Here is a 25,142-nt window from a genome sequence, read left to right on the forward strand (position 1 = left end):
GGCCGTATATCTTAAAATGCGATGCATCTCAAAAAAAATTTACAAAATCATCGCACCATTATTATAAATAAAAAAAATAAAAAACTCACAGCAGATGTGTATGTAACATGCTAAATGTATGAAGTGTGATAAAGCACTAAACAATTATTATTATTATAAATACAATAATTATAAATTATTTTATTTGTTGAGATTGAGGCCGCGTGATACCTCAGCAAGATGGCGAAAGTGTCTCACTAAACTATCAAGATTTCTCTTGCAGTCTTGGGTATTCAAGTATGTTTTAGTTTGAATTATCATGTCTATTAGAACCTATAAATTGATGGTAAATAATAGTTATAAAAATCTGCACATTTTAATGTAGTAATTAATAGTTTTTAATAATAGTAATTTGCATTGCTACACATTTCAATGATAATATTTTTTTACTTTTGAGTCCCTTTCATCAGGGTTTATTGTGATTGGCATCGAAGGGGAAAAGCGTAGGAACTTTATGTCCAGTGCTTCACAAGTCTTACCAAATATCTGAGCGACATTCTCTGACTCTACAAGCTAGAGGAGAAAGCAGACAAATGAAGTACAAAGTCTTATAACATAACAATTAAGCCAGGCATACACTAGGCAACATGTTGCTTACAAGATCAAAGTAACCACTAATGTTGCCAGCAACATGTTGCCTAGTGTATGCTTGGCTTTAGTTCCATTGTCACGAAATCTGTGACAGTCCATTAGTTCCAGAGGAGGTACATTATGTAGGACACGGTTGAACTTTGAGTAATAATTGCAAAGTTCAATTGCATTCCGTTGGTATCACTTGATGAAAAATGGCCAAGAATTTTTTATTAGTACCACTTCTAGCAAAAAAACTAGAGCATCAAAATAGAGCCAGTGGGAATTTTGTTGCTTTACTAGAAACTATGATAGTTGCAGTTATTTTAACATCTTAAACTAGCAAAGATTGATTTATTTGATGAGGATCAAAGTTAAGATGCACTGTCTCTTTCTCCTAAATATTCTCCACACACTGGTGATTTTAACAACCATCAAGGGTCGTCATAGATCTCTCTAGTTTCTGCAGTAGTAGCTAGTTTTGTGATACAATCATCAGAAAGCTGTCATTTTGCATCACGTGATACCAATGGAATGCAACTGAACTTTGCAATTATTGCTTAAAGTTCAACCATGTCCTACCTCCTCTGCATTAATTCTATTGTTACAAAATCCGTGACAAGCAAAATACATGTAGACCCACTCTGCTTTTCTTTTATCATCATACATCATACATGTACATGTACATGTACAATGTATATATACAGTCTGTACTTACGGCAGTTGACAGCATCTTTATAAAACGATGTGCTCTTCTGAAGGTTCCCCTCAAGTCAAGCCATCCCTTACCAAACAGATCAGTCTCTCCCAGTATCTCTGGAGGGTAGTTACCAGTTCCCACTGATATCGCCATTGCAACCTTTGGCTTTGGAAGCCCCTATATACAATTCAAGGCATATTAGAATAAAGTCATAGAATAAGGTCATAGAATAGTAAGAATACATGTATAAAGAATGAAGCTAGCGTACTATAGTAGAGGCCCGGTCCAAAATTTAACAAAACACCATGTTTTCAAAAATTGGCTTGTTTTTACATGTAAGTGCTCACGACTCAAAAATTATTTGTCAGAAACAGCTCAAAATTTCTACATAGCATAAGGACATCAATATGTATAAGAAAATGTAATAAAAATTTGGGGGGACTTTGGAGTCATTTTTTGAACAAAACCATGGGCCTTGGGTACTTTTCAAAAATTGGCCATAATTTTTTTTAAATGCTCATTACTTAAAAATTTTTTGTCAAAATCAACTCAAACTTTTTACATAGCATAAGGACATCAATATGTATCAGAAAATGTAGTAAAAATTTGGGGTGATTTCGGAGCCATTTTTAAAAAAAACCATGGGCTATAGCCTTGGGTATTTTTCGAAAATCAGCCATTTTTTAAAACGGCCGTAACTTGAAAAATTGAAGTCGGAATCACCTCAAACTTTATACACAGCATAAGGACATCAATTTGTATCAGAAAATGAAATAAAAATTTGATGTGATTTCGGAGCCATTTTTCCAAAAAAACCATGGGCTATAGCCTTGGGTATTTTTCGAAAATCAGCCATTTTTTAAAACGGCCGTAACTTGAAAAATTGAAGTCGGAATCACCTCAAACTTTATACACAGCATAAGGACATCAATTTGTATCAGAAAATGAAATAAAAATTTGATGTGATTTCGGAGCCATTTTTCCAAAAAAACCATGGGCTATAGCCTTGGGTATTTTTCGAAAATCAGCCATTTTTTAAAACAGCCGTAACTTGAAAAATTGAAGTCGGAATCACCTCAAACTTTCTACACCGCATAAGGACATCAATATGTATCAGAAAATGTAATAAAAATTTGGGGTGATTTCGGAGCCATTTTTCCAAAAAACCATGGGCTATAGCCTTGGGTATTTTTCGAAAATCAGCCATTTTTTAAAACGGCCGTAACTTGAAAAATTGAAGTCGGAATCACCTCAAACTTTATACACCGCATAAGGACATCAATATGTATCAGAAAATGTAATAAAAATTTGGGGTGATTTCGGAGCCATTTTTCCAAAAAACCATGTCCTTAACCTACATGTATATTTCTACCCTTTTTATAATAAATTTTTTGAGGGCTCTGTTCCCTTTTCAACTGGGCTATATAGCCTTGGGTATTTTTCAAAAATCAGCCATTTTTTAAAACGGCCGTAACTTTAAAAATTGAAGTCAGAATTGCCTCAAACTTTCTACACAGCATAAGGACATCAATATGTATCTAAAAATTTGGGGTGACTTTGGAGTCATTTTTTGAAAAAATTGGTTCTTTTTTCAAAATGCTTATAACTAGAAAATTACTTATCGGAAACAGCTCAAAGTACATGTACTGTACAGTACATACATACTGTATGTACTGTACAGTACATACAGTATGCAAATGCACAATCACTCACCATTTTATCATAATAGTCGCATATTTCAACCCAAGAAGTGGTACATGGGTTATTGGCTAAGACGCCTCCATCAACAAAATCATCACACTCAGAGAAATAAGTTGGACCGGCTGATGTGTACCTTGCTACCTTCCAGACCAGCTCTGAAGGAGGAGAGAAAGATGGAACATACATGATACATGTATAGCTAAAGTCTATTCACTTTCACCTGACCCCTGGCTTTTTTCAATTAATAAATAACTACGTCACATCCGCATTCTTTACGTATTTGTGGTTTTGGAATTGTTTTTGTTGCATGGAAGGGATGCAGATAAGTAGCAGCTGAATTTATTCTGGCTGTTCTAGCTGCATAATTGCGGTCAAAGGTATGTCATTGAGTTTATACAGGGACATCCAAAAAAGGCTAAGGCCTTATCATTTTGACCCGATCTTTTTATCTAAAGGACGGGAAGGACCTAGTGATTCTAATGGTGCAAACAAAATTTCTAAATTCTATGTTTATCAAAAGTTATAACAAAAAATCAATAGGTCAGGTGAAACTGAATAGACTTTAGTACGTCATTATACATGTACATGTAAATGTATGAGGGGATGAGGTAAAGATATGCCATATACGTGTAGCTTTTTATTTTGGTGGCACTTTATTTTTGCTATTTTGCTGTATCATATGCATTGATGATTGGCAATTTTAGTATTGGCGATTCCGCTTGCACACTGCCAATCGCCAAAATAAAAATCCATCAAATGAAATAATCACATACCATCGGAGTATTTGTCATTGAAGCAATTATTAAAGTAATGAAGTGAAGGAGGATTCGTTTTAGAACTTACAGCACTAATAAGAACTCTGAGAGAGAAAGAGAAAAATTAAACTCTATTATACAGTACATGAATGATATTCTTTTTATTATTTTAGTGGCTGTTGAAATCAGCTCAAACATTAAGTTAATAATCATACTTTGGATACTCTATGTCTTTCAGTCTCTTGTCTTTAAATTGAGCCTTTAACATTTTCTCAAGAGCATCAGTTCTCTTAGCAATGGAGAGTACTCCTCCAGCAAAAACCTCTTCTCTCAGTTGAAAATATAACTGTCTCACTTCACCTAGTGACACACCCACTGAGAGAAATAGAAATAAAATAAAATAAAAATAAAACAAGTGTACACACAATTGCATTATATTGTATATTAAAATATTAAAATACAATATGAATTACACGTAGGTTTAGATCATTAGTATTTAGATTATTTTTGCAAAAATTGAGTCACATGAACCCTCAAAATTAAAAAAAATTGATTTGCCCATAAGCCAAAATCCTTAATTTCTACTACAAACTATTACAACAATATAAAATAATAGATTTTGTTTTAAGTACAAGTAATGCTGCATTTACACTACAGAAGTGGGCCAAACCGTGCTGAACCAGGCTGAGCTAGCCCTGCTGTACTAACCATGCTGGCCTGGTTTGGCCCAGCTCACTTCAGCTCAGTTTGGTTACTGTTTACACTATCAAATGAAACTGTGCTGGCCCACTTTTAAAGAAGCTAGTGTAAACACAGTATGAGTCACTTACAATACACTAGTGCTAATGCTATTATTCCTCCAGTGCTGGTCCCAATTATCCAGTCAAATAGTTCAGTTATCTTTCTTCCGGTCAAACTCTCGATGAACATCAATATCTCAATCTGTATCAGCCCTCTGATTCCTCCGCCATCAAGAAAAAGCATCCTTGACCCCGCACCTTTCTTAAATTCTAGCGTCGACTTGTACTTGTTGATACGGCAGAGCTGAATCTGTCTCGCAGTGAGAGGATCTAAGAACGTCCCGTTATGATCGACCTGACCAGGTGGAAGAGTCACTTCTGTGTTTATGGAGAACTGGAGGCTTTGTTTTTCAAGCATCTCTTCCAGTTTAAAAACAAACGCAGTGATTCTCCTCTTGTCAAGGTACGAGCCTAACTGGATGCACTCTTCAATTTCGTAGCTCTCATTCACAAGCGAGTTTAGCGATTCGTTGCGTGGGCGTGGCTTTCTTGATGAGCTCCGCCCACCTGGGAGGGCGTGTAGTTGAGAGAAGAGCTCGTGTAGAGCGTCGAAACTGCTTGAGTCAGGTCTCTGGACGTGAGACATGATCAAGTCGAGCGGAGTCTGCCCGTTGTTGTTAGAACAATTAATATCAGCACCAAAAGCAACAAGAGCCTTAATACACCACTCATCATTTAACTGGGAGGAAGAGGGAGAGAGAGAGTGGAAAATAAAATACATTTTAATTATAAAGAGAACACTATATACATGTCACATGGAATATTGTTTACAAATTAGTGTTACCAATTTATCATAATACTGTAAATGTACATTGTATTTCATGGGTGTAAAATTTTGCAATTTGGTATTCATGAATAAAAATCTTTGCAATTTTAAATGTAATTACTATACCAGCATGTACTATAATCAGCATGCTATTGTGCAAATTTTTCTATAATGCAAAAACTGCAAAACATATGGCACATACATGTTTTAGATCAGTACTATAATATGTACATGTATATCGTAAATGTACCTTTGTAGCTACATGTAAAGGAGTGTCTCCATTATTATCCTCTTTGTTAATATCCAACAGTTTCACATTACAATGAACTAATAATCCCAGTAACAGATCCAGTCTATCATCACGACTACTCTTTATGTAACAGTGGAGGGGAGTGTCCCCATACTCATTAGGGACGCTCACTTTTTCACCCTCCTTGTTGAGATGCTTTGATATAAGAGTCTGGAAGAGAGAGAGACAGACAAAAAGTGTTCAATCATGTAAATAATTTTTACTTACAGAGATGTTTTTAGGATAATAAATATCGTGCTTGTCTCCCCTGAATAAAGTAGAAAACTACAAAAATTACAAATAATATTATAACAAAAATAAATAAATAAATGAATAATCTTTACTCACAAATGATGGTTTCCTTGCTGGTGGCTGTTGCTGTTCCTTCTGCATAAGCTTGTCATACTCTGCTGGATCCATTGGGTGCCAGTTAAGGGTCTCCTCTACTCCCTAGACGAAACATATAATAGTCCTTTTGCCAGAAAAATTACATGTACAATTTGTATTTTCCTCCTAAAATTTTAAATACTTTATTAAATAAAGGGGAAATACTTTTTCTTTGCAAATTTCCTGGGCAAACTTTCCACGAAAATAATTTTGTCATGGCAAATTTTACAGTATGTCATTTTTCTAAAAGGATAGAGCTGTTCGTGTTTTTTTTTCAAAAACTCGCCCCACTTTACCCTACCCCTCCTTACAGTGCTAATGAAAGGTGGAGAGAAGCTGTTGCGTGAGTTAGCAGAAGACGCTGTATTACTTCTCACTGTATCACTTTTCACTGTATCACTTTTCACTGTATCACTTTTCACTGTATCGCTTCTCTTCTTCTTAGGGCTGCCAGGACTGTGCTTTGTCTGTCCCTTTGGCTCCTCCTCAGTCACCAGACACCTCCCAAGGGACAATACCAGTGCGTTTTGGTCTTCGCTATTGCTACGCCGGTGGGTTTTTGAGTTTGGGGGCGTGGTCGAGGGTTTCTTGGGAGTCGGAGTCGTGTTGAAGAAAGGAGTGTGGTTTTTCTTGGGAGAAGAGGAGGGATGAGGAGGAGAGAAAGAGCCAAGAACCTGGGGGGACTACACAAAATATAAAATATTGAGTACATGTGTACATGTATACACAAACAACATACCAGTGTATCATAAACTCCAGTCTCCATTAACTGCAAAATAAAATGAATAAATGAATGAATAATAATAATAATAATTGCATAGCTATTGTATGGTTTGTAATAGATAATACATGTACATGTAGATAATATTTCTTACCCAATTCTTGTTCAATGGTGATGACGAGAGTTTTTCAGCAAGACCACTTTGAGGCACCTTTAGTGAACTAGGGCCGTCTGGAGCCCCCACGCCATTTAAAAGATTCTCCTCTTTCTCCTTTTCAGTAAAAGAGGGCGGAGCAATGGAACGAGGCGGAGATTTCACCGCCACACGTGAGAAATTCCTCGGCTCCATAGAATATTCAAACTCACTTCTCACGCTAGCAGGACTGAGTCTAGTACCAGCACTACTCATGTATCTATAGGTACGGATTGGGGAGGGAGACGTAGACCGACGATTAATGGCTACCTTTCTCTTGTCAGTTTGCTGCCCTTTTCTTGATGGCGAAAGGTCTACTTTAGAATTGGTGTCCAAGATACCGTGAAAACTTGACTCCAGTGATGTCTCAAGGTCAGCTAAGCGATTGGTTACTTCTGAAGGCACTAGTAAATTACTGTCTATAGGAGGGGTCTGTTCAACCAGCGGCTGATCGGTTAGTTTCGTAGAGTACGGCCTATATCTTTGAGAATTAGGAAATAATAGAGGAGCTGGTTCTTTAGAACCCTCTACAGACATAGAATACGCTGATTGTGGGCGTGGCCTAGCCCTCGGAGGTTTTTTAGGCGGAGTCTTGGGAGAGGGAGAGAATCCTAAAGTAGCTGGTATAGAAGGAGCAACGACGACACGAGCTGGAGGATCAGGTACGGTTGAAGAAGAAGGAGGGCACTCATGTACATCACGAGTTGTAAGTATAAGAGGAGTATCGTTAATATGGGCAGTACCATTAGTTAAAATAGCAGTAGCACCAGTTGAATCGGTGGTGTCGCCATTTAAATGAGTGGTATCACCAGTTGAGTGAGCCTTGGTAAGAGTGTGTCCTTTAGGTGATTCAGTGCTTCCCTTGGTATGTGGTTTTAAAATATCATCATCCGAAGGACTACGTGCAGGTTTCTTGCATGTATTTGGACTTGCGAAAAAACTAGGCGGCTTCTGTATCTGAAAATAAGGAGATATGCTTCCTTCGCTGCCGCTAGAAAGTTTCTTTTTGCTACTTCGCCTGCACTTCTTGGGAGATGAGGAAGAGCTTGTGTTCTCTGAATTTTGTGCGTCGTGAGAGAGAGGAGGGGGAGAGTGGTCTGGAGTATGACCATGTGATGACCTGTCTGACATTCTGTGTGCTTTCTTTGGAGAATCAAATATTTGAGGATAAAACATGCCCTAAAAAAGAGATAGTGAGAGAGAGGAGGGAGAGAGAGAGAGAGAGAGAGAGAGAGAGGGAGGGAGGGAGAGAGAGAGGGAGAGTGTGTGTGTGTGTGTGAGAGAGAGTGAGAGTGAGAGAATAAAGGGGAAAGAAAGGGAGAGGGAGAAAAGGAGGAGCACACAAAAACAAAACATAAAAATAGAGTAAACAATACTAATTCATTAGAAAAACAAAACACAGCACTTGACAATTAGCACAATCATTACTACTAAACTATAGCATAAATACTACAGTCCAGCATAACTTAATGTCATTACAATAATTAAAATACTACACATCTCTATTAAACCCACTAAGTAAAAACTACCATAAATTATCCTTAATTTCTATAACAGGCCAAACATGTATGACTTTTATAAATATGTACAACGTATATCATCTCCTGAAATAAATTTATTATACATGTACATCAAGAGCATAACCCCCCCCCATCATGTACTCTTGTGTATAATTACATGTACATGTACATTTGCACATGTAGTTCACAGGAGTAAATTGTCCACTGATGTTTATCTAAATTTATTGGCTCGTTGTCAATAAAAAACACAAAAACAGGACCAATGTACACATGTATGACTGAAGTGTTTCAAAACACACTCTCTCTCTATCTATCAACCTACAACATACCTACATGTACATACATGTACATGTACATACCAGTACATGTACATACCAGTACATGTATGCACATGCTGTACATACCTATAATATACCAATGATACATGCAAGTGCGCTACACGTATGTACAGGTACATCTACATGTACACGTGCATCTGCCTACCGAACAATCATCTGATTACAAACAGTTATTTTCATATGCTTGATGCATTGCTGATAACGAAATAATACACTAACTAATAAACTCACTTATACTCTTGGGTCATGTGAGCCATTGTTTGCATTATATATATAAAGTACATGCACCATTAACTGTACAACAATACTTAATAATATTGTAAATAAAGAGCTCTCCTTCCATTCTTTCATCAAAGCTCTCTATAGCAATACAGCCAAAAAGTTGTGTTATACTCTTTTGTTTAGAATTATGCCAGACTACAAGCTTGTACCCAAAGCACACGTCAATTATACACCATGTTAACAGGTACAATAACAGAATAGTGACATCAAAAGTGTTTAAATGCCAGTAATTGTACAATTGGCGGATAGAATTTCACACACAGACCCGAGTACTAATATAGTGACTCACCTGCTAGGCAGGGCCTTGTTTGCGAATGCTGGGTGTTGAGTGAAGGGCTAAAGGCAGCAGCAGAACGTTAGAAAAGTGCACACATTTCTTCTCTCTGGGCTACAGGTACATAATTGATTAAGTTTATGGGCGTGGAATAAACAATAATAATAATTGCGTCATTCATTTAATTAACGAGCCACGCCCTTCATTAATGTATCTACACAATGTAAAATTAAATATTTTCAAGGAATATAATATGCATTGCTTTGTTAGGCAATGTTATGTTATATATAAGAGATTATTGCTTTATTGTTGTTTGTCTGGTGTGGTAGTTCTCTTTTCTCCTTTCCATGCCTTCATCCGGTCAATCTGATGTGCTATGTTCATCTCTTGTTCTTTAAGTTTTAGCAGTAGCTCTGTCTTCATGCCAGACACATGACCCTTAAAAAGACACAGTATTAATAATAATAATAATAGACACAATAATTTGCATTCATTTTCGTACCAGTACTAATGGCCCTAAAACAGTCTTCAACTCTTCTTGATCAACTTTCTCGTCATCTTCAAAAGAGTCATTTAAATCACCATACAACTTTCCTAGTTTATCCTTCTCCTCTGATAATGAAGACTCCTTCTCTGAGATCAATTGATTCTTTTGCAGTTCATACTGAGTATCAACACAAGCAACTCTCTCCTTCCTATGCCATTCTTCCTCTGTAGTCCCTTCAGTAAGAGGAGGAAGGAGAGATGAGGAATAGAGGGTAAGTTCAAGGTAGGTCATGTCTCTCTCTTGTTCTTCATTCATCAGGTAGTGGTAGAGGTTAGGTTGAAGGAGGAGTGTTTGTATGAGGTATTGAGTGGTTACTTGTTGGCCATGATGTGTAGTGAACGAGGCTGAGAGACTTTGAAGCAAAGACTTTAAATCCTCCTCTAATTCACAAAATTCATCTAGAACAATAAACAATATAAGAATAATAATAAATTAATAATAATGAATCAATGTATCTACAGTTAGTGTACTTGCACATTATATGCATGTAACAGTTGATCAAAAATGTGATTAAATGTAAATATTTGATTTAGCGCAAAAAATACCTCAAAAATTTTCTTATGATGCTTATTTGAACATAGAAACACTAAAATGCCATTGCCAAAATCTATACAGTATAATTCTAATTAAAGTGCACTTCACATAAAGGAAGACACAGAAACCAATCAACAACATTACAGAGAACAAAACATTGTAAATTACTATAATTTATACTCTGTATTCCCCCAATAGACAGTTATTTGGATTGACTGTGTCTAGACAATCCAATGATGTCAAATGACAGCTCACATTACAGCACAAATACTATTGGCAATATCTGGAGGAGCTTTAAAAATTCATTAAAAATCCAATTTTGATTAGAATCAACTCAAGCTTTCTATTCAACATAAAGACATGTATATGCATCGGAAAAAAATTTAAAAGACATTCTCTCCTTTTCAATATGGAAAAATTTCGCCCAAGACTGTGTATTATAGTACAGAGACTTTCACCCAATTTTAGAGCAGCTTTTAAAATTAAATTTGTAAAAAAATCCAAATTTTAATCGGAATCAGCTCAAATTTTCTATGCAATATACGAACATGTATGCATATACATGTTCGTATATTGCATAGAAAATATGCATCAGAAAAATTATAAAAATGCTCTTTTAGCCATTTTTGACTAAATGCCTCGCTCTATATTGGTATTTTATACCAACTTTAAATTCATAGAAAAATTTAATTTTGATCAAAACCAGCTAAGTAACATATTGCTACATAACATACTTATTATACATGTACTTTTAGCAATTAGTATGTGGTTAGAATACCTAGAACAGAGCTAATACTTCCACATAATTCAATTATCTAAACCCTAAACCCTGAATCCTAACTAATACTATTTGTACATGCACTTAAGTTAGCATGAGAGGAAACTGTAGTATGAATGCTTGAAATCATAGCTATGTGAGTAAATCAAGCCATGCATTCACAATTAAGAGCATTACTAGGTAAGCAGTGAATCACTAGTAATCTTTAACTCCACCATTAAATCATTAATCCTATAGCTACAAGTACAATGTACATGTACAAATAGTACAACAAATGATACCCTGTTTGAAGTAGATGCATGTACATGTATATAAAAAACATTTGAGGTATATAGTGATTCTATTCATAAAAATATAACACCTAATACCATAAAACTATTAAAATATAACCCGCATAAAACAATTCGGTATGATCTACATGTATTATATATAGATTATAGTTTCACCTTTATTTTTTATCCACTCCAGCCCCTCAAGTAGAGATTGTACTAATAAAATGGTGTCCGTTTGATTGAGTCCCTTCATTGTAGCATGGTACAATGCTTCATGGATCAGTTCAGCTATTATTGGTTCTCTCTCGTACTCGCCATCAGTTGTTGTTCCTTTTTCTCTTTGCTGATGCCCAGTGGATAAAAGAAAAGCGAACAATGACTCTTTTAATTCGTTCCTTTCTCTGTCAATAGCATTGCTTTTAGCTGCAGAAATGTAAAGTTCCGAGAGGCTTTTAAACGAGTCACTCAAAACGTACTCTTTAAAAGTCGCCATTTTAAAATTATGACCACGCCCAATCACAAAATACCATCACGTGATGATAATAAAATTTACCGCCAAAATCAGCGGGTTTAGATTCATTAATTATAATTTATAAACCTAGAGGAATTCACCTTTTAAAAGTGAGTTGAACTTGATTTCAAACTAAAAATAGTATCTTTTAGAATGAAATTTATTGAAGATACTGAAAAATAAGAAATTTAATGAAATTTAATAATGAAATTTAAGTGAAATAATGAAATTTATTGAAATACTTGACAGAGGATATATACTAAAAAATAATGAAATTTAATGAAACTTAATACTAAAATAATGAAATTTATTGAAATGCCTGACAGAGTACGAGAGTAGATTCCAATCTACTCTCCAATCTACTCTCGTACTCTGTCAGGTATTCCATTATCAAGTTACGTCAAATTTAAAATAGTTACTGATGCAACGAAAGGAAAGATGTGAATTAAAATACATGCGTAAATACATGAGATGTAGTACATGTGCATGCATTAATTTTATTTTTATTACAGGAGTTTATAGAAATATTCTAGATGTTTAAGAGACAATCCTGATACTTTTAGCAGCTGCAAGTGCATGAAGTATGTTGTCTCAGACACAATGGAGTATTTTATGCCATGCAAATGGACACACTATATTTTTGTGCATTTACAGCTCAAGCCTGAATGTGAAAGAATAGCTAGGTGTTCCTTTAGGCACACCTTTCTGCAAATTTCAGCATGGTACGGCTTCCTTTTGCATAAAAAGGGGAGGAGGTTAATTTGAGTATACACAAGTCATTTTGACAGTTATTTTTACTGAAAAGCAGCAGTGTGAAGAGAAGAAACAGACTTACAATTGAGGAGTAAATAAAATGAGGTAGGCGCAGCATGTTCTACACGTGTTAGAACAGTCTCTATGACTATGCCAGCGTGTGCTTGTTGATAGCCTGTAGCTTTATAGACTGTTTATGTTGGATAATGTGTTTATGTACTCAAATAGCCTAGCGAGGAAGTCAACTTGGCTGACTGCCTACTGTCTCTTAGGACTATATAAATAAGAATTTAATATTCGAAATAGAATAGGAAGGGGGCTGGGGAATGTAACAGAGCTAGCCAAGGCTACAGCAACAGCAGACATGTTATCTTCTTCTCCTTTTTCTAGCTCTCCTCCGGCACACAGAAACTCTACCCCTTCCATTAGCAGAAGTAGCTTTATGAGTCGTTGGTGCCCTACCCGAGGCTCTCCTTTAGCGTTATCCTCTCAAGTCTCCCCAGGATCTTCTTCCACTAGGAGGGCTCGCTCTGGCAAGCGTCCCAGGTCGAGACCACCCGGTTTTGAGGAGGAAGAAATCGATGACGACGGTGAAAGTTTGCCTACAGTGACTGATACTATCACAACAGTTACTACGACTTCTACTAGAGACAGTAGAACTATCAATGGTGATGAGGGCTCTCACGTCATCTCTTCTTCCTTTGTAATGATCCAAGAAGAGAATCAATACAATGAAGCTTTGATTGATGAAGCAACATGCGCCCTACCTGATCCTCCTAGAAGGGTCAGTCGGAGAATGGAAGAAGTGGCTTGCTACAATTCTCCACTTCACAAGCCGAGGAATGCAAAGGTACAAAGAGACACAGTGTATGTGTAATCTATGTGTGTGGTTAACATCCACTCTCGCTAATTTTGTATGTCTTTATGACATTTTCACTTGTTGCCAGCCCCTTTCTTTCATAATACATGATGTGATACTCATTCATTGTTTACATTATTATATTTCCTTTATTATCTATTCCTGGCTCCTCCTCTTTAGTCTCTCCCTCTCATTTCTTTCCTCTCTTTAGCCTTTCTATACATGTACTGTATGTGATATGATCTTGTCATTCTTACTATAATTCACCTTGTCTTTATAGAATAGCTAATTGTAGATTAACCCTTCCCCCTCTCCAACCCGCCTTTCTCAAGTATAATTTTTTGGTTCCCTTTTTCGTTTTCTACAATGGCACATGTAAATGTATCTTGAGTTACCGCTATTCTAAACTTCTTTTCTATTAATTTATGATAAATCTCGTAATCATTATGCATGGATTTCCTATTTAATGTCCCAGTTTTGTTTATTCCTTATAATGAGTCGTGCTAATGAAGCTCGTTTTGTTTCTTATCACTAATGGGTGTCGTATTTGAAGACTTTACGAATAGAAATAGTGCAAAAACCAACAATTAAGTGGTATGTGTGGGTTTAAACAAATTGGGCACTGAATGTTTGAGTGTATTGCCACTGCATAACAGAACCCATTCAAGTCAGGTATTGTGTCCCTCTCCCATAGCAGCTGTTTGTTATACATGTAGATATAGTTTGTGGTTATGCTCTACTATTGTTAGTTAAGATTATCTGTCCAGTCTCAGCATAATGTGTGAGGTCTTCTCCCTCTCTCTCTCTCTCTCTATCTACTCTCTTTCCTTTTCTCCTCTTACCTTTTAATCTTTTCCCTGTGGATTTAAGTATACATATTTAATCACTGTATCTGTATACTTTCAGTCTTTTGGTAAGAGTAACTTTATAGTAGAGCCACAGTGACATTGAAACTGTATTACAGTAGGACAGAGTGCACATTGTATCTGCATATGTACATGTACATACGTGTACATGTATTATGTTAAAAGGTTTTGTGCCCAGAGACTCAAGTGTTTAGACAAGTTGCACAATTTTGCATCATAAGGAGTGTGCACATGTACATTATGTACATGTACATGTACGTGTAGTATGAGAGGCCTGTATTGGTAATATCTTACTGTAGTATCTATAGTAAAGGGGATATGACTTTCTCATGATTTGGAAACCATACCTATTGTTTATTTGAGTCCTTATAGGATACATGAAGGAGGGAACTGTGGTTTTACTGATTATTAGATACAATGTACCGTTAATAGTACATATTGTATCTATTCCTGAGTATCCTCTATTGTATTGTACTGTAGTAGTATTAAACATGTGTCTTGCATGTGCTGGTACACTTTGTTGGGTTTATGGTGGCATACTTTGGTTAAGAAAATTGAATTATTGCTAATTAATTATAAGGAAGTTTTCTTGAATGTATTTAGCATTTTATTTTGTTATTTTAAACCCTGGGACTATTCTTTCTTTATTTACCAATGACAGAGAGGGATAGAGATGGTCCTCCCTGATGTTTTGGGTAGCGTAGTAACCCTCCCTCTGTTTTCATTGTTTTCCTCGCTTGTTTAACATTTGTGAGCTATTTGATGCTTTCTGTTGTGTCTTGGATATTTGTAAGATTAGCATGTGCTTAGCATGAGCAATGCATGTGTAGAGCAGCCAGCAGCCAGCCAGTGAGTGAGTGGAGGATTGAATGGACAAGTTATGAGTGTTGTGGCTTTCAAATTGAATTTGGCACGACACACAGTAAACTAATATCTACAGTAAACCAATATCCTATCTTTATCATAATACGTGTAGTTACATCACTCTACTATTTCCTCTGTTTCTCTTTAGCATGTCCTCCATCTTTTACAAAGTGGCTATAATCCAAACCAGAGGGACGGATCCCATGATCGGTTGGCTCCGATACATTCGATCGTTCGCTCCAGTTTGAAGGATCGCTCAAAGTGTCTCGAGACTTTACTGGTCCATGGGGAAGTTGATGTCAATTGCCCTGACGCTCATAACATGACTGCTCTTCACTTTGCTGCTATGGTAAGTAATACAAAAGATTACATGTACATGTACATGTAAATTAATACATAATAATATTGCATACATGTATGTACATGTACATGTACACATAGTTCAGTATACTGTTCTGTATTTTTATATATATACATGTACATGTATATTCAATTGTACAGTAGTTTATTTGAATTTTCCTGACCAGCTGGTTTCAATAAAATATTTGTCAATTCAAGTTTCACTGATATGCATGGAGAGCTGACCCTAATAATGTGTGTCTATGTACTGAAAGCAATCAGCGAGAGTATGAAAACTTTTATAATGATTATCATAACGATAACCATTACAATGTTTTTTATATTCCGTCATAAAATGACACAGTTCACCCTTCACTTTCATTTCCTCTCTCTCCCTTCTCCTTCCTAGGAAGGGGATTTACGCTGTATAAAGCTATTACTAGCATTTGGGGCTGATATTAATGCCATTAGTAACTTTGAGATGACGCCAATGAACCTGGCTTTAGCTCATTTCAAGGAATCAGCCATCCAGCTCTTTGGAGTGCTAGGAGGAATTAGTGCCGCCTTTGTCCTGAAGCGTGACCCTGTCCCCCTCCCTCCCATCACTCATTTCCTTGGCCTTGGGCTACCTCTCTCTTCCTCCGACAGCGACGACACTGATAATGACAGACAGACTCCATATAGGGACTTTATGACCGGCTACGTGAGACAATCTGAACCAGCATTACAATTAAATGTAAGCCACTACATGTACATACATAATAGTATATGTACATGTAAGTACATGTACATGTAAATGAATGGAAAGATTATTTAATTGGCTATTGAGATATGTGTACATTCAGCTGATTCCAAAGTACATACAGCACATGTACAATCCACACATACATTTACATTATTTAGACAAAGTGGGGTCAAAGGGAAATTTCATATTCAGCTGGCAGGCAGGCTCTGTTATGCTTACCTTAGCTGTGATAGCAATTAGGCTTTGGCATATTATTCCACTATTTCATTACATTATGCTATTCTCTAGTGCTTCAGATATATGCCATTATGCTTACAATATTTATTGGCTATGCTTACAATTATTCTGAATTATTATCAAAATTATTTTTTTTAAATAAAGAATTATTATTTATCACACATTATACTGTATAATCAAGGAACATTGTACATAGTCTCCAAGAGAGTGACTTTGCTGGGGGCTAAATGAACAGCTATGTTAACACTTCACAATCAGTGAGTGAAGTCACATGGTTGAAGTTAATTGACTATTCTGGAATAATGCTTAATTCCTAGTGTGGTTCATTATGCTCAATATTATGCTAGCCTAATATGCTCAAGCCTAATAGCAATACACTGTTATTGATTTGAACAGGCTCTCTATTGATCTTAACAGTAAACAACTGAATCAGCTTATTGTGTGTTTATGCACTAACTTAGTTATCACTAGACAGCACACTGATTGTATAATCAACACTCACTGATGTTAAGTATTAAATTAATATCACAAATAAGCTGTAAATATACTTGTTCTGTTGACTTTTAATAATTAATACAACCAAGAGTGGATAATCCACTCTTGATACAACATACATTATACACTAAGAATAGCAAATGATAGTGTGTGTATGTATATACATGCATATACATGTACATGTACATGCACTGTCGTGTGCATGCAGTAGTATAGCAGTATGCTTTAATTTGATTATAACATAAAACAACTTTTGTTGTGTGTGTTGGCATCGTGTTTTTATCTATAGTTACTATGAATGAGTAAACAAGTATTACGTACTTCTCTTCCCTTTCTTCCTCTTATTTTCCCTCTCCTTGTCTCTATCCTCTCTCTCCTCCCCCTCTATCTCTCTCCTCTCTCTAGGCAAGAGTCCAGTCATCATTCAGTATCAATGAAGAAGAAGCAGTCTCACTCATACTACAGCAACAAGAAGCTAACCTCCTCCACCAGGAACACTCACACATCATGTACTCCCTCTCATACAGACTCCACAACGGGAGCAGGATACTATCCATGGATGGGTTTGGATCAAGAAGTGTCATAGTATTAGAGACACTCGAGAGATTAATGGAAACAACTGGTCAAAGTGTCACTGACATGTTTGATATCATTTGTGGCTCTTCTTTTGGTGCTTTAATAGCACTGGGACTCGTGTATGGTAAGTACATGTACATGTACAATGTATATATACATGTACATGTACATGTACAATGTACATGTAATACTTCTGTGAGGTTACCTTTATTTTGTAATTTGAGTTTCATGCACAGTTGGACACTACTACTTTACTAATTGCATTTGTAATTAGAAAATTTTTTAAATAGTTTGCTCATGTAATAGCATATGGGGACATGGGATATGCTTACTAAACCAGTTAGTCAGGTTTAGTCTTACAGCAGGTGTTGTTTATCCAGTGGTTGGGTGGGTAGGAGGCTTTTGGGCCTAGTGGTAGGCTCTGGGTTAGTACTGGGTCTTCACTTGATGGGAAGTGGCCATGTGGGTATCATGATTAGTCTGCAGCTGGTGTACTATTTAACAATGAGACTCATTTTGGCTTCATTATTTCTAGATAATAGAATTAAATTTATGCACACCACATGTATGATATGATATTACATTTTACCTAGTATTTTATTGATTGCATTATTGTTTCTATATCTTTTTATTCATACTTGTTTCCTCTCTCTTTACCTCTTTTTAATCCTCTCTCTTCACTCTCAGGTAAGAGGACCATTGCCCAGTTAAGGAGGTCTTTGTATAAGCTAAAGGACATTGAGCCTCATTGCTCTTCCAATGATGAATCCTATCAGCAGATATTGAGAGAAATAGTTGGAAATGAGCATCAACTAATGTGTGATGTGAAAGAGCCAAAGTTAGTTTAATTCCTCCCTCTCTCTCTCTTCTCTCTCTCCCCCCTCCCCTCTTTCTCCCCTCTCTCTCTCTATATTATTGTGTATCACCATTTTAATCTCATTCCTTTTCATAGGGTGATGGTATTTGCTGTTAACAAAGCCACTACTGATCTGAAGTTGCATGCATTCAATAACTGCTTTGATGATGAATTTTCTCAAGGTAGAAAATTGTACATGTACTTGTACATCAATATGGCCTGTAATAATATTTAATGCATTTTTAAAATTTATTTTTAAGAGCAAGTAACTGTCAAAATATGCATCATTCCTTGTAATAAAATTGAATTACATGTATTTGTACTTTTTCTCCCCCCTCTCTCTCTCCTCTCCTATTATTGCAGAGTCAGTACTAACAGTGGCCCATTATGTCTCAATATCTCCAATATCAGTCACTAACAACACAGACTATGTATCAGCATCACTCATTGCCAACAATCCAACGGATTATGCTCTCACACGTCTACAGCAGTTCTACTACCAAAGACATGAGCAGTGTCTTGTGTCGGTTGTTGTTTCATTAGGGACTGGTATCTATGTTCACAGCAAGATGGGGTCCTTCCCTCGTATCTCCTCACTCAAGTTTCGCTCAAGAAGAGCTTATCACAGATTACAGAACTTTGTGCTTTTGTTGAGAAACTCTGTGAGTTGATGCAAGTGTTGGTGTACATGTACATGTATGTATATTCAGCATGTGTATTTTTGATCAGCAATTATGTCAGAGTTTCCCACAAAGCATGCTAAGTGAGCTAAACAGCATCATGCTTTATTAGTGTGCATACATGGCTTTACAGTACAGGTCTTTGACCAATTTTTGAGTAGCATTTAAAATTCACTGACAAGAAGCCAAAATTCTGTGGGACACCTTGATGAAGCATTAAAAAATTATTTTTGACACTACTACATGTATGTGTACATGTAAATTATTATTTATTCATATTATTATATTTTTTATTCTATAGTTAATTCAGTCTGACACAGTCAGTGCTAATTGTGCCTCTCGCTGTAAGTCTTTGGGTATACCCTACTATCGATTCAGCCCTCATCTCAAGGAGAAGGTGTCAGTTTTCGAAACTGAGACTCGTAAACTCTTAAACTCGGTATTACGTGCCAGGATCGAGCTACAGAACATGCGGTGTGGCTTTGAAGAACTTAAAGAATATTTTGTAAAAATCACAAAGACCTACACTGCTTCTGGAAGTGGCCTGGGGGGAGCTTCCTGTATGTTCACAACCAGCGACGCCCTCTCACCTTCTGATCTGATACCTCACACTAAATCAACTGAAACCAACTCATCAGGTATGGGAATGAAACTCAGTGTGTATGGGAATGAGACTCAGAGTTTGTGAATTATTAGTCTCAAAAATTTATATAAAGAGAAAATGACTTCATAAGTTACTTTTATTTTTTTAGATGATGATCTGCAACGAAAGCACTTTCTATGGCGATGCAAATGTTCCAATCAGATATGAATTCACCAGATATAATTATTGCATCCATCACTCACCTACTACTCTTCCCCAGCTCATGCAGTATCCTGTTTCATTTCAGTCACCACTCACAGTGTCACATATATAGTTCATGCATACAGTACTCTCCTATGCATTTATGGAAAAATGAACAATAAAAGTCGAAAATATAAAAACCAAAAAGGAATCAAATTCAGGCTTGCAAGTTTAGAACTCACCTCCAATAAATTAGTACACATGCACCTAATATACACACAACACACACTGTAGATACAATTCATTGTTTTGTGCACCTTTCATTCAGTATCACACTGATGCATACATTACTTAAGAGAAATGATTATGTCGCCCATATTATTATTATTATTATTATTATTGTTGTTGTTGTTGTTATTCAATTATTATCCTCATGCTCTTAATCCTCTAACAAGATTCTCATTACTGTAATTATTATTATGATTGTTATATATTATCCACCTTAAGTATCATAGCTCAGTATGTTATTGTGTGAATTTGACATCTTTGTTATCCCCTCATTTTAATCTTATTATTACCATTATTATTTTTTATCTAATCTAATATTATTATTATTATTCATTATTGTTATTATTATTATCATCCATCTATGTAGCAGCATCATCATCACATTTCCTTTTTTGTATTATACAATAAATTTGATTATAAAACTCTCAATGAACAGTTGAAAAGAGAAGGAGGGTCTCATTTCCAATGAATAATGACACTATAGTTGATGCCACCTTTTCCTTTCGGCCTGTCATTCCATATAAGGAAATGAGTGGGCGTTGGCTCTCGTGGTTAGTGTGGTAGTATGATATCAATGGTGGAACGTTCTTTTTGGAAAAGGCGAGGAGAGCAACAATGCAAGCAGATTTTAGTCTGTATGATACGAAAAAGAAAGAGAGAAAGGTCTTGGAAAGCATTGCTGGAGCTGGGGCGAGTTTGTCACTGCTGTGGAAAAAAACAAGAGCACAGAGTGTTCTTGAATCTGCAGGCCCAACCAGTATTAATGTAAGTTGAAACTTAAGAAAGATTTTTTACCTGAAAAGTTGAATGTGATGATGTAATTTTGTGCTATATTCACTGTTGAGAGATTGTGTTAATTACACTTTACTTTTTATATTTCTCATATTTTTTGTAGAAACATAAGCCAAACTCTAGCTCCTAATTTATCTGTAAGCCAATGCATGATCACAATAAGTCAATTTGTTAATAGCATTATACTAATACTGTGAATTGAAATTTTAGTTGTTTGATAGGAAGAAGCTACCAGTGTCACCTAAAGCACCTCATTTAATAGTAAGCTATGAAACTGTGTATTATGAAACTTTCTCTCTTCTTTACTTAATAGAAACTGAAGCTTCATAATCCAAAATCAGCAGAAGTGGATAGTGATAAGAATGCATTTATTAGTTGCCTTTCTGAATAGTCTTGATTAATCTAGCTTTACTGCTCTTATTACATTTTTGCTTTTATTTTTAGAAACTACTAAAGCATCTTGAAATGAAGAAATACGATCAAGTCCAGAGAAATGAAAGAATGGATACTCCTCTCCATGCCATTGTACGAAGTGACAGAAAAGATAAATCAGACTGTCTATTGATACTAATGGTGTTCAGTGACTATGGGACTGAGAATATTGATATACCTGCTGCTTTTGGTAATTCAGCATTGCACATTGCAGTCCAGGTAATAACAATAAATTTTTTTACTCTACATTTTTATTCATTGCATTTAATGTGTGTGTCCTGCCTTCCTCCTATGTAGAAAGTGGATTATCAATGGTTCAACTACTCTTAGTATTTGGTGCAAATATTAATGCAATTAATGATAAAAAGAGAACCCCACTTGACATGCTCATCAACGGAGGCAATGACAAAATATTTTCCAAAATCATCGAAGAACTGAAAAGATTTGATGCCAAGCATGGTCAGCAGGTAGTACCAGTATGAAGAGAAAAGCGGCATCACTTTACAAGACTAATGTCTATTTCAGTCGATATGCCAGAGAGACAAGAGAAACTTACTGATCATCAGCAAAATCGAAGATTTGAGAGTATAGGAATGGGGATTGAAAAACAAAGAGCACTGGTAAGTAATGGTGAAATTGTAAATGGTGAAAAATTGTTTATAGTTTACTCTGTTTAATGCCTAGTGAATGCATGTGCATGATGATAACAGTGTATTGTGTGGAGGGTAATGCGAATGAAAGTACTTATTGAATCTGAATGTCCATGTTGACCTGTAATTGCAGTTTAAGTTATGTATTTAGAGTTCTCTCTTTCTTTTTCATGTAGTCTATTGATGGTTTGTCTCCAGCAGTAATTGCCCAAAAGTTAGAGACAAATCTGAATGAGTTGTATGATGAGTATGATTGTATCCATAACTTTGACATGCAAATGACAATTGGGCTTCAACAGTTTGAGCTAAATCGTTGGAAGAGGACATCATCATCAGCTATGAAGTTTAATGTAAGAGAAATAGAGAGAGCCAACTCCATTTCTTCTCTTTCCTTCATTAGGTACATGGTGGTAGTCGTATTGTTTCTTGATGGAGGTGGAATAAGAGGATTGATACAAATTGAAATAATGAGCATCATCGAACAACGTACGGGGAGGAGCATCACTGAACTGTTTGACTGGATAGTAGGGACCAGCACTGGAGGAGTTGTATGGTAACTTGGTAACTGGGTAAACTAGTGGTAACTTGGTAACTCAGTAACTTGGTAACTCAGGTAACCAGTATTAACTGGGTAACTTGGTAACTATAAGTAACTTGGTAACTCAGTAACTTGGTAACTCAGTAACTTGGTAACTCAGTAACTTGGTAATTGTAACTGCTGGGTAACTTGGTAACTCAATAACTTGGTAATTGTAACTGGGTATAACTTGGTAACTCAGTAACTTGCATCATTTACAACAATTCAAACAGTATTTCTCAAAAACACAAGCGCTGAAGGAGCTGCAAACTTCAGTGCAAGTAGAGCTATGAGCTAGAGGATTCTCCAGCATTAATCTTAAATGAACCACTCTTGTAACAAAGAAAGCATAGTTTCCGGTATTAATTTTGATGATTTAATTTAATTTAATCATGATTTTACAAGATGCAAAAACAAAAACAAGATAAGCATAATACAGAAGAGGAGAGAGAGAGCAAAAAACAGGCACCTTGAAGGGCTGCCAGTAAGTTCTACTGACACCCAACAAACAAAATAGAACAAATAAAATAAAATACATAAAATAAAATAACAACATGAAACAACTGAATCAGAAAAGAGAAACATACATGTACATACATATACATCACAAAAATGATTAGAAAAATAGTGACAGAAATAATCAGAGACCTCCACAGTTTAAGTAGACTGACCAAAGGGTAGATACTAGATAGATAACTCCTGATGCATATTGAGGAGCCATAGGGGGAGAATGTCTTGTACCCAACATTAACCAGGGACACTCTCCTTAGTCTCCTATACACAAGTGGAACTGCCTCCTAACAGGGGACTACCTTACTCCTATGTAGCCCAGTGACCCAATTATATCGCCCTAAAACAGTGTGCTTATAGAAGATTCAGCAAAAATTGATGCATCATTATCCCTACCATACGATCCTATATCCACCATAGCAAAAGTATAATTTGAATCACATACAGCTAAGAGAACCATACTGTGAAAATTCTTGTAATTGTAGTATGCTGAACCTGCATTCTTGGGACATTCAATACTAACATGCTTCCCATCTATAGCCCCCACACAGGTTGGAAAATTCCATTCATCACTGATTAAAGCCCTTGGCTATGTTTTTCCAATCCTCAAGACTAGCAGGGGCTTTGTCAATGAGGTATTTAGAATGCAAGGCAGTCCATATTGCATCACATGTTTCATGTATTATTTTACATACAGTTGAGCGACCAATCCAAAAACTAAATGACTGTGTCTGCTGAGAATCACCGGTATAGATAACGTAAGCAGACAGCTAATCTTTCTCCAGCTGATATGACACGTCTTGAACGACAAGATTTCCTCTGAATATATGGTCCAACAATTGACAGCAAATCATCAAATCGCCTTGGTGTCATTCTTATAAATCTGAGTAAAAGATATGACACACAACACAAAAATACAGCACACATGTTTCATGTATTATTCATCATGTACCTGAAAAAATGCTCTGTATCATTAAGTCTTAATTGTGAAAGAAGAGTATTATAAAAACCAAGTCTTTCCCTCTCTCTAAAAATTTTCCTAACCCACAATCGATGCACCCTTTTCTTTCTTAACAAAATGCAGCGTCAATGTAGTGAAATCCGCCATTTTGATTGATGATGGTCAAGTAACCATGGTTATTAAGACTTGTTATTAATTATACTACACGCCCACGATTGCCGTGCAAATTAACAAGGTTACCAGCATAGATATTAGAGTAAATGAAAGGGATAGGAAACCACCGTTCCCGGCAGGAAATGCTAGTTGCTAATACCGTATTATTCTATAATTTTTTCTAATTATCAGTTCTTCAATTAATATCATTGCATTAATATTAATAATAATTATTATTAGAGTATTATATGCTATGATTATAGAGACGATTCAGACGTAGAAGTAGTAGATGTAGCAAGTAATGTTGTTCTGAAACCTCTACTTTTCTGAAGATTCTTCTTTTTGGTGTTTTTGTAGAGCTCTAAAAAAATTTTGGTGTGGCCGAAGCATCTAACTTTCAAGAACTCCTCTATGACTAGGCTATGTATTTTTGCCGAGTCTCCGATGTCTAATCCTTGTGATACAGATGACCAGGACTCCTCGATATTTCTTGATTTTAGCAGATCGGTAGTCGTCTCTAACAAAGGTACACACTTAGAAGATGGTAATATGAGTTGGCGTATTTCTTTTTCCACTGTTTGTAGATGCTCATAAAAATCATTGGAACACTTTACGAGTCCACCCCTATTTATTGACTCTAGCCACTTCTTTGGATGCTGAATGTCTTCTTCCAAGGTGGTATCATCCTCTATGACATCATCAACTTCCTCTAAGAACATCTCCATCTTTTCTGCGAGTAACATTCCTA

At 36.0% G+C, this 25,142-nt stretch overlaps 3 protein-coding genes across 5 annotated transcripts in view; 1 reads left to right on the top strand and 2 right to left on the bottom strand.

Annotated features, from left to right (window-relative positions):
- Positions 1–7: 7 nt before the first annotated feature.
- LOC109584776 (uncharacterized) lies at positions 8–9,494 on the bottom strand. Its single transcript, XM_020000632.1, has 14 exons — positions 9,351–9,494; positions 6,883–8,100; positions 6,747–6,776; positions 6,319–6,690; positions 5,969–6,070; positions 5,849–5,905; positions 5,582–5,791; positions 4,596–5,244; positions 3,981–4,140; positions 3,784–3,869; positions 3,023–3,165; positions 1,328–1,486; positions 430–552; positions 8–312 (listed from the first exon to the last, which is right to left on the bottom strand). Exons 2-14 carry the CDS (start codon positions 8,095–8,097, stop codon positions 181–183), a joined length of 3,438 nt encoding a protein of 1,145 aa, XP_019856191.1. The 5' UTR covers positions 8,098–8,100; positions 9,351–9,494; the 3' UTR covers positions 8–180.
- A 56-nt stretch (positions 9,495–9,550) lies between these two features.
- LOC100640423 (uncharacterized protein C8orf74 homolog) lies at positions 9,551–12,000 on the bottom strand. The gene is made up of 3 exons (XM_003389000.3): positions 11,641–12,000; positions 9,838–10,280; positions 9,551–9,773 (listed from the first exon to the last, which is right to left on the bottom strand). The coding sequence occupies exons 1-3, from the start codon at positions 11,957–11,959 to the stop codon at positions 9,639–9,641; spliced, it is 897 nt and encodes a 298-aa protein (XP_003389048.1). The 5' UTR covers positions 11,960–12,000; the 3' UTR covers positions 9,551–9,638.
- A 736-nt stretch (positions 12,001–12,736) lies between these two features.
- LOC109584779 (85/88 kDa calcium-independent phospholipase A2-like) overlaps positions 12,737–25,142 on the top strand; it is a 22,670-nt gene continuing 10,264 nt past the window's right edge. Inside the window, exons 1-10 of one of the 3 annotated variants that reach the window (XM_020000639.1) lie at positions 12,737–12,835; positions 13,121–13,580; positions 15,468–15,668; positions 16,068–16,394; positions 17,541–17,835; positions 18,399–18,549; positions 18,664–18,749; positions 18,931–19,229; positions 19,549–19,885; positions 20,000–20,752. In XM_020000639.1, coding sequence (XP_019856198.1) covers positions 12,831–12,835; positions 13,121–13,580; positions 15,468–15,668; positions 16,068–16,394; positions 17,541–17,835; positions 18,399–18,549; positions 18,664–18,749; positions 18,931–19,229; positions 19,549–19,885; positions 20,000–20,058 — 2,220 coding nt within the window. In that variant the 5' untranslated portion in view covers positions 12,737–12,830 and the 3' untranslated portion in view covers positions 20,059–20,752. Of the gene's footprint in view, positions 12,836–12,883; positions 13,581–15,467; positions 15,669–16,067; positions 16,395–17,540; positions 17,836–18,398; positions 18,550–18,663; positions 18,750–18,930; positions 19,230–19,548; positions 19,886–19,999; positions 20,753–25,142 lie in introns of those variants that run through there. The other 2 variants (XM_020000638.1, XM_020000640.1) reach the window with 2 other exon arrangements.

Source organism: Amphimedon queenslandica, unplaced genomic scaffold (assembly GCF_000090795.2).
Source record: "Amphimedon queenslandica unplaced genomic scaffold, v1.1 AMPQUscaffold_13167, whole genome shotgun sequence".
Taxonomy (NCBI): Eukaryota; Metazoa; Porifera; class Demospongiae; order Haplosclerida; family Niphatidae; genus Amphimedon; species Amphimedon queenslandica.

Coding starts and splice junctions, on each gene's coding strand:
- LOC109584776 (XM_020000632.1), bottom strand. CDS start 8,097: ATGTTTTATCCTCAAATATTTGATTCTCCAAAGAAAGCACACAGAATG. Junction 6,691..6,746: donor CTGGAGTTTATGATACACTG/GTATGTTGTTTG, acceptor TATTTTGTGTAG/TCCCCCCAGGTTCTTGGCTC. Junction 3,166..3,783: donor CAATGACAAATACTCCGATG/GTATGTGATTAT, acceptor CTCCTCCTTCAG/AGCTGGTCTGGAAGGTAGCA.
- LOC100640423 (XM_003389000.3), bottom strand. CDS start 11,959: ATGGCGACTTTTAAAGAGTACGTTTTGAGTGACTCGTTTAAAAGCCTC. Junction 10,281..11,640: donor GGAGTGGATAAAAAATAAAG/GTGAAACTATAA, acceptor TTATTGTTCTAG/ATGAATTTTGTGAATTAGAG. Junction 9,774..9,837: donor TTTTAGGGCCATTAGTACTG/GTACGAAAATGA, acceptor TGTCTTTTTAAG/GGTCATGTGTCTGGCATGAA.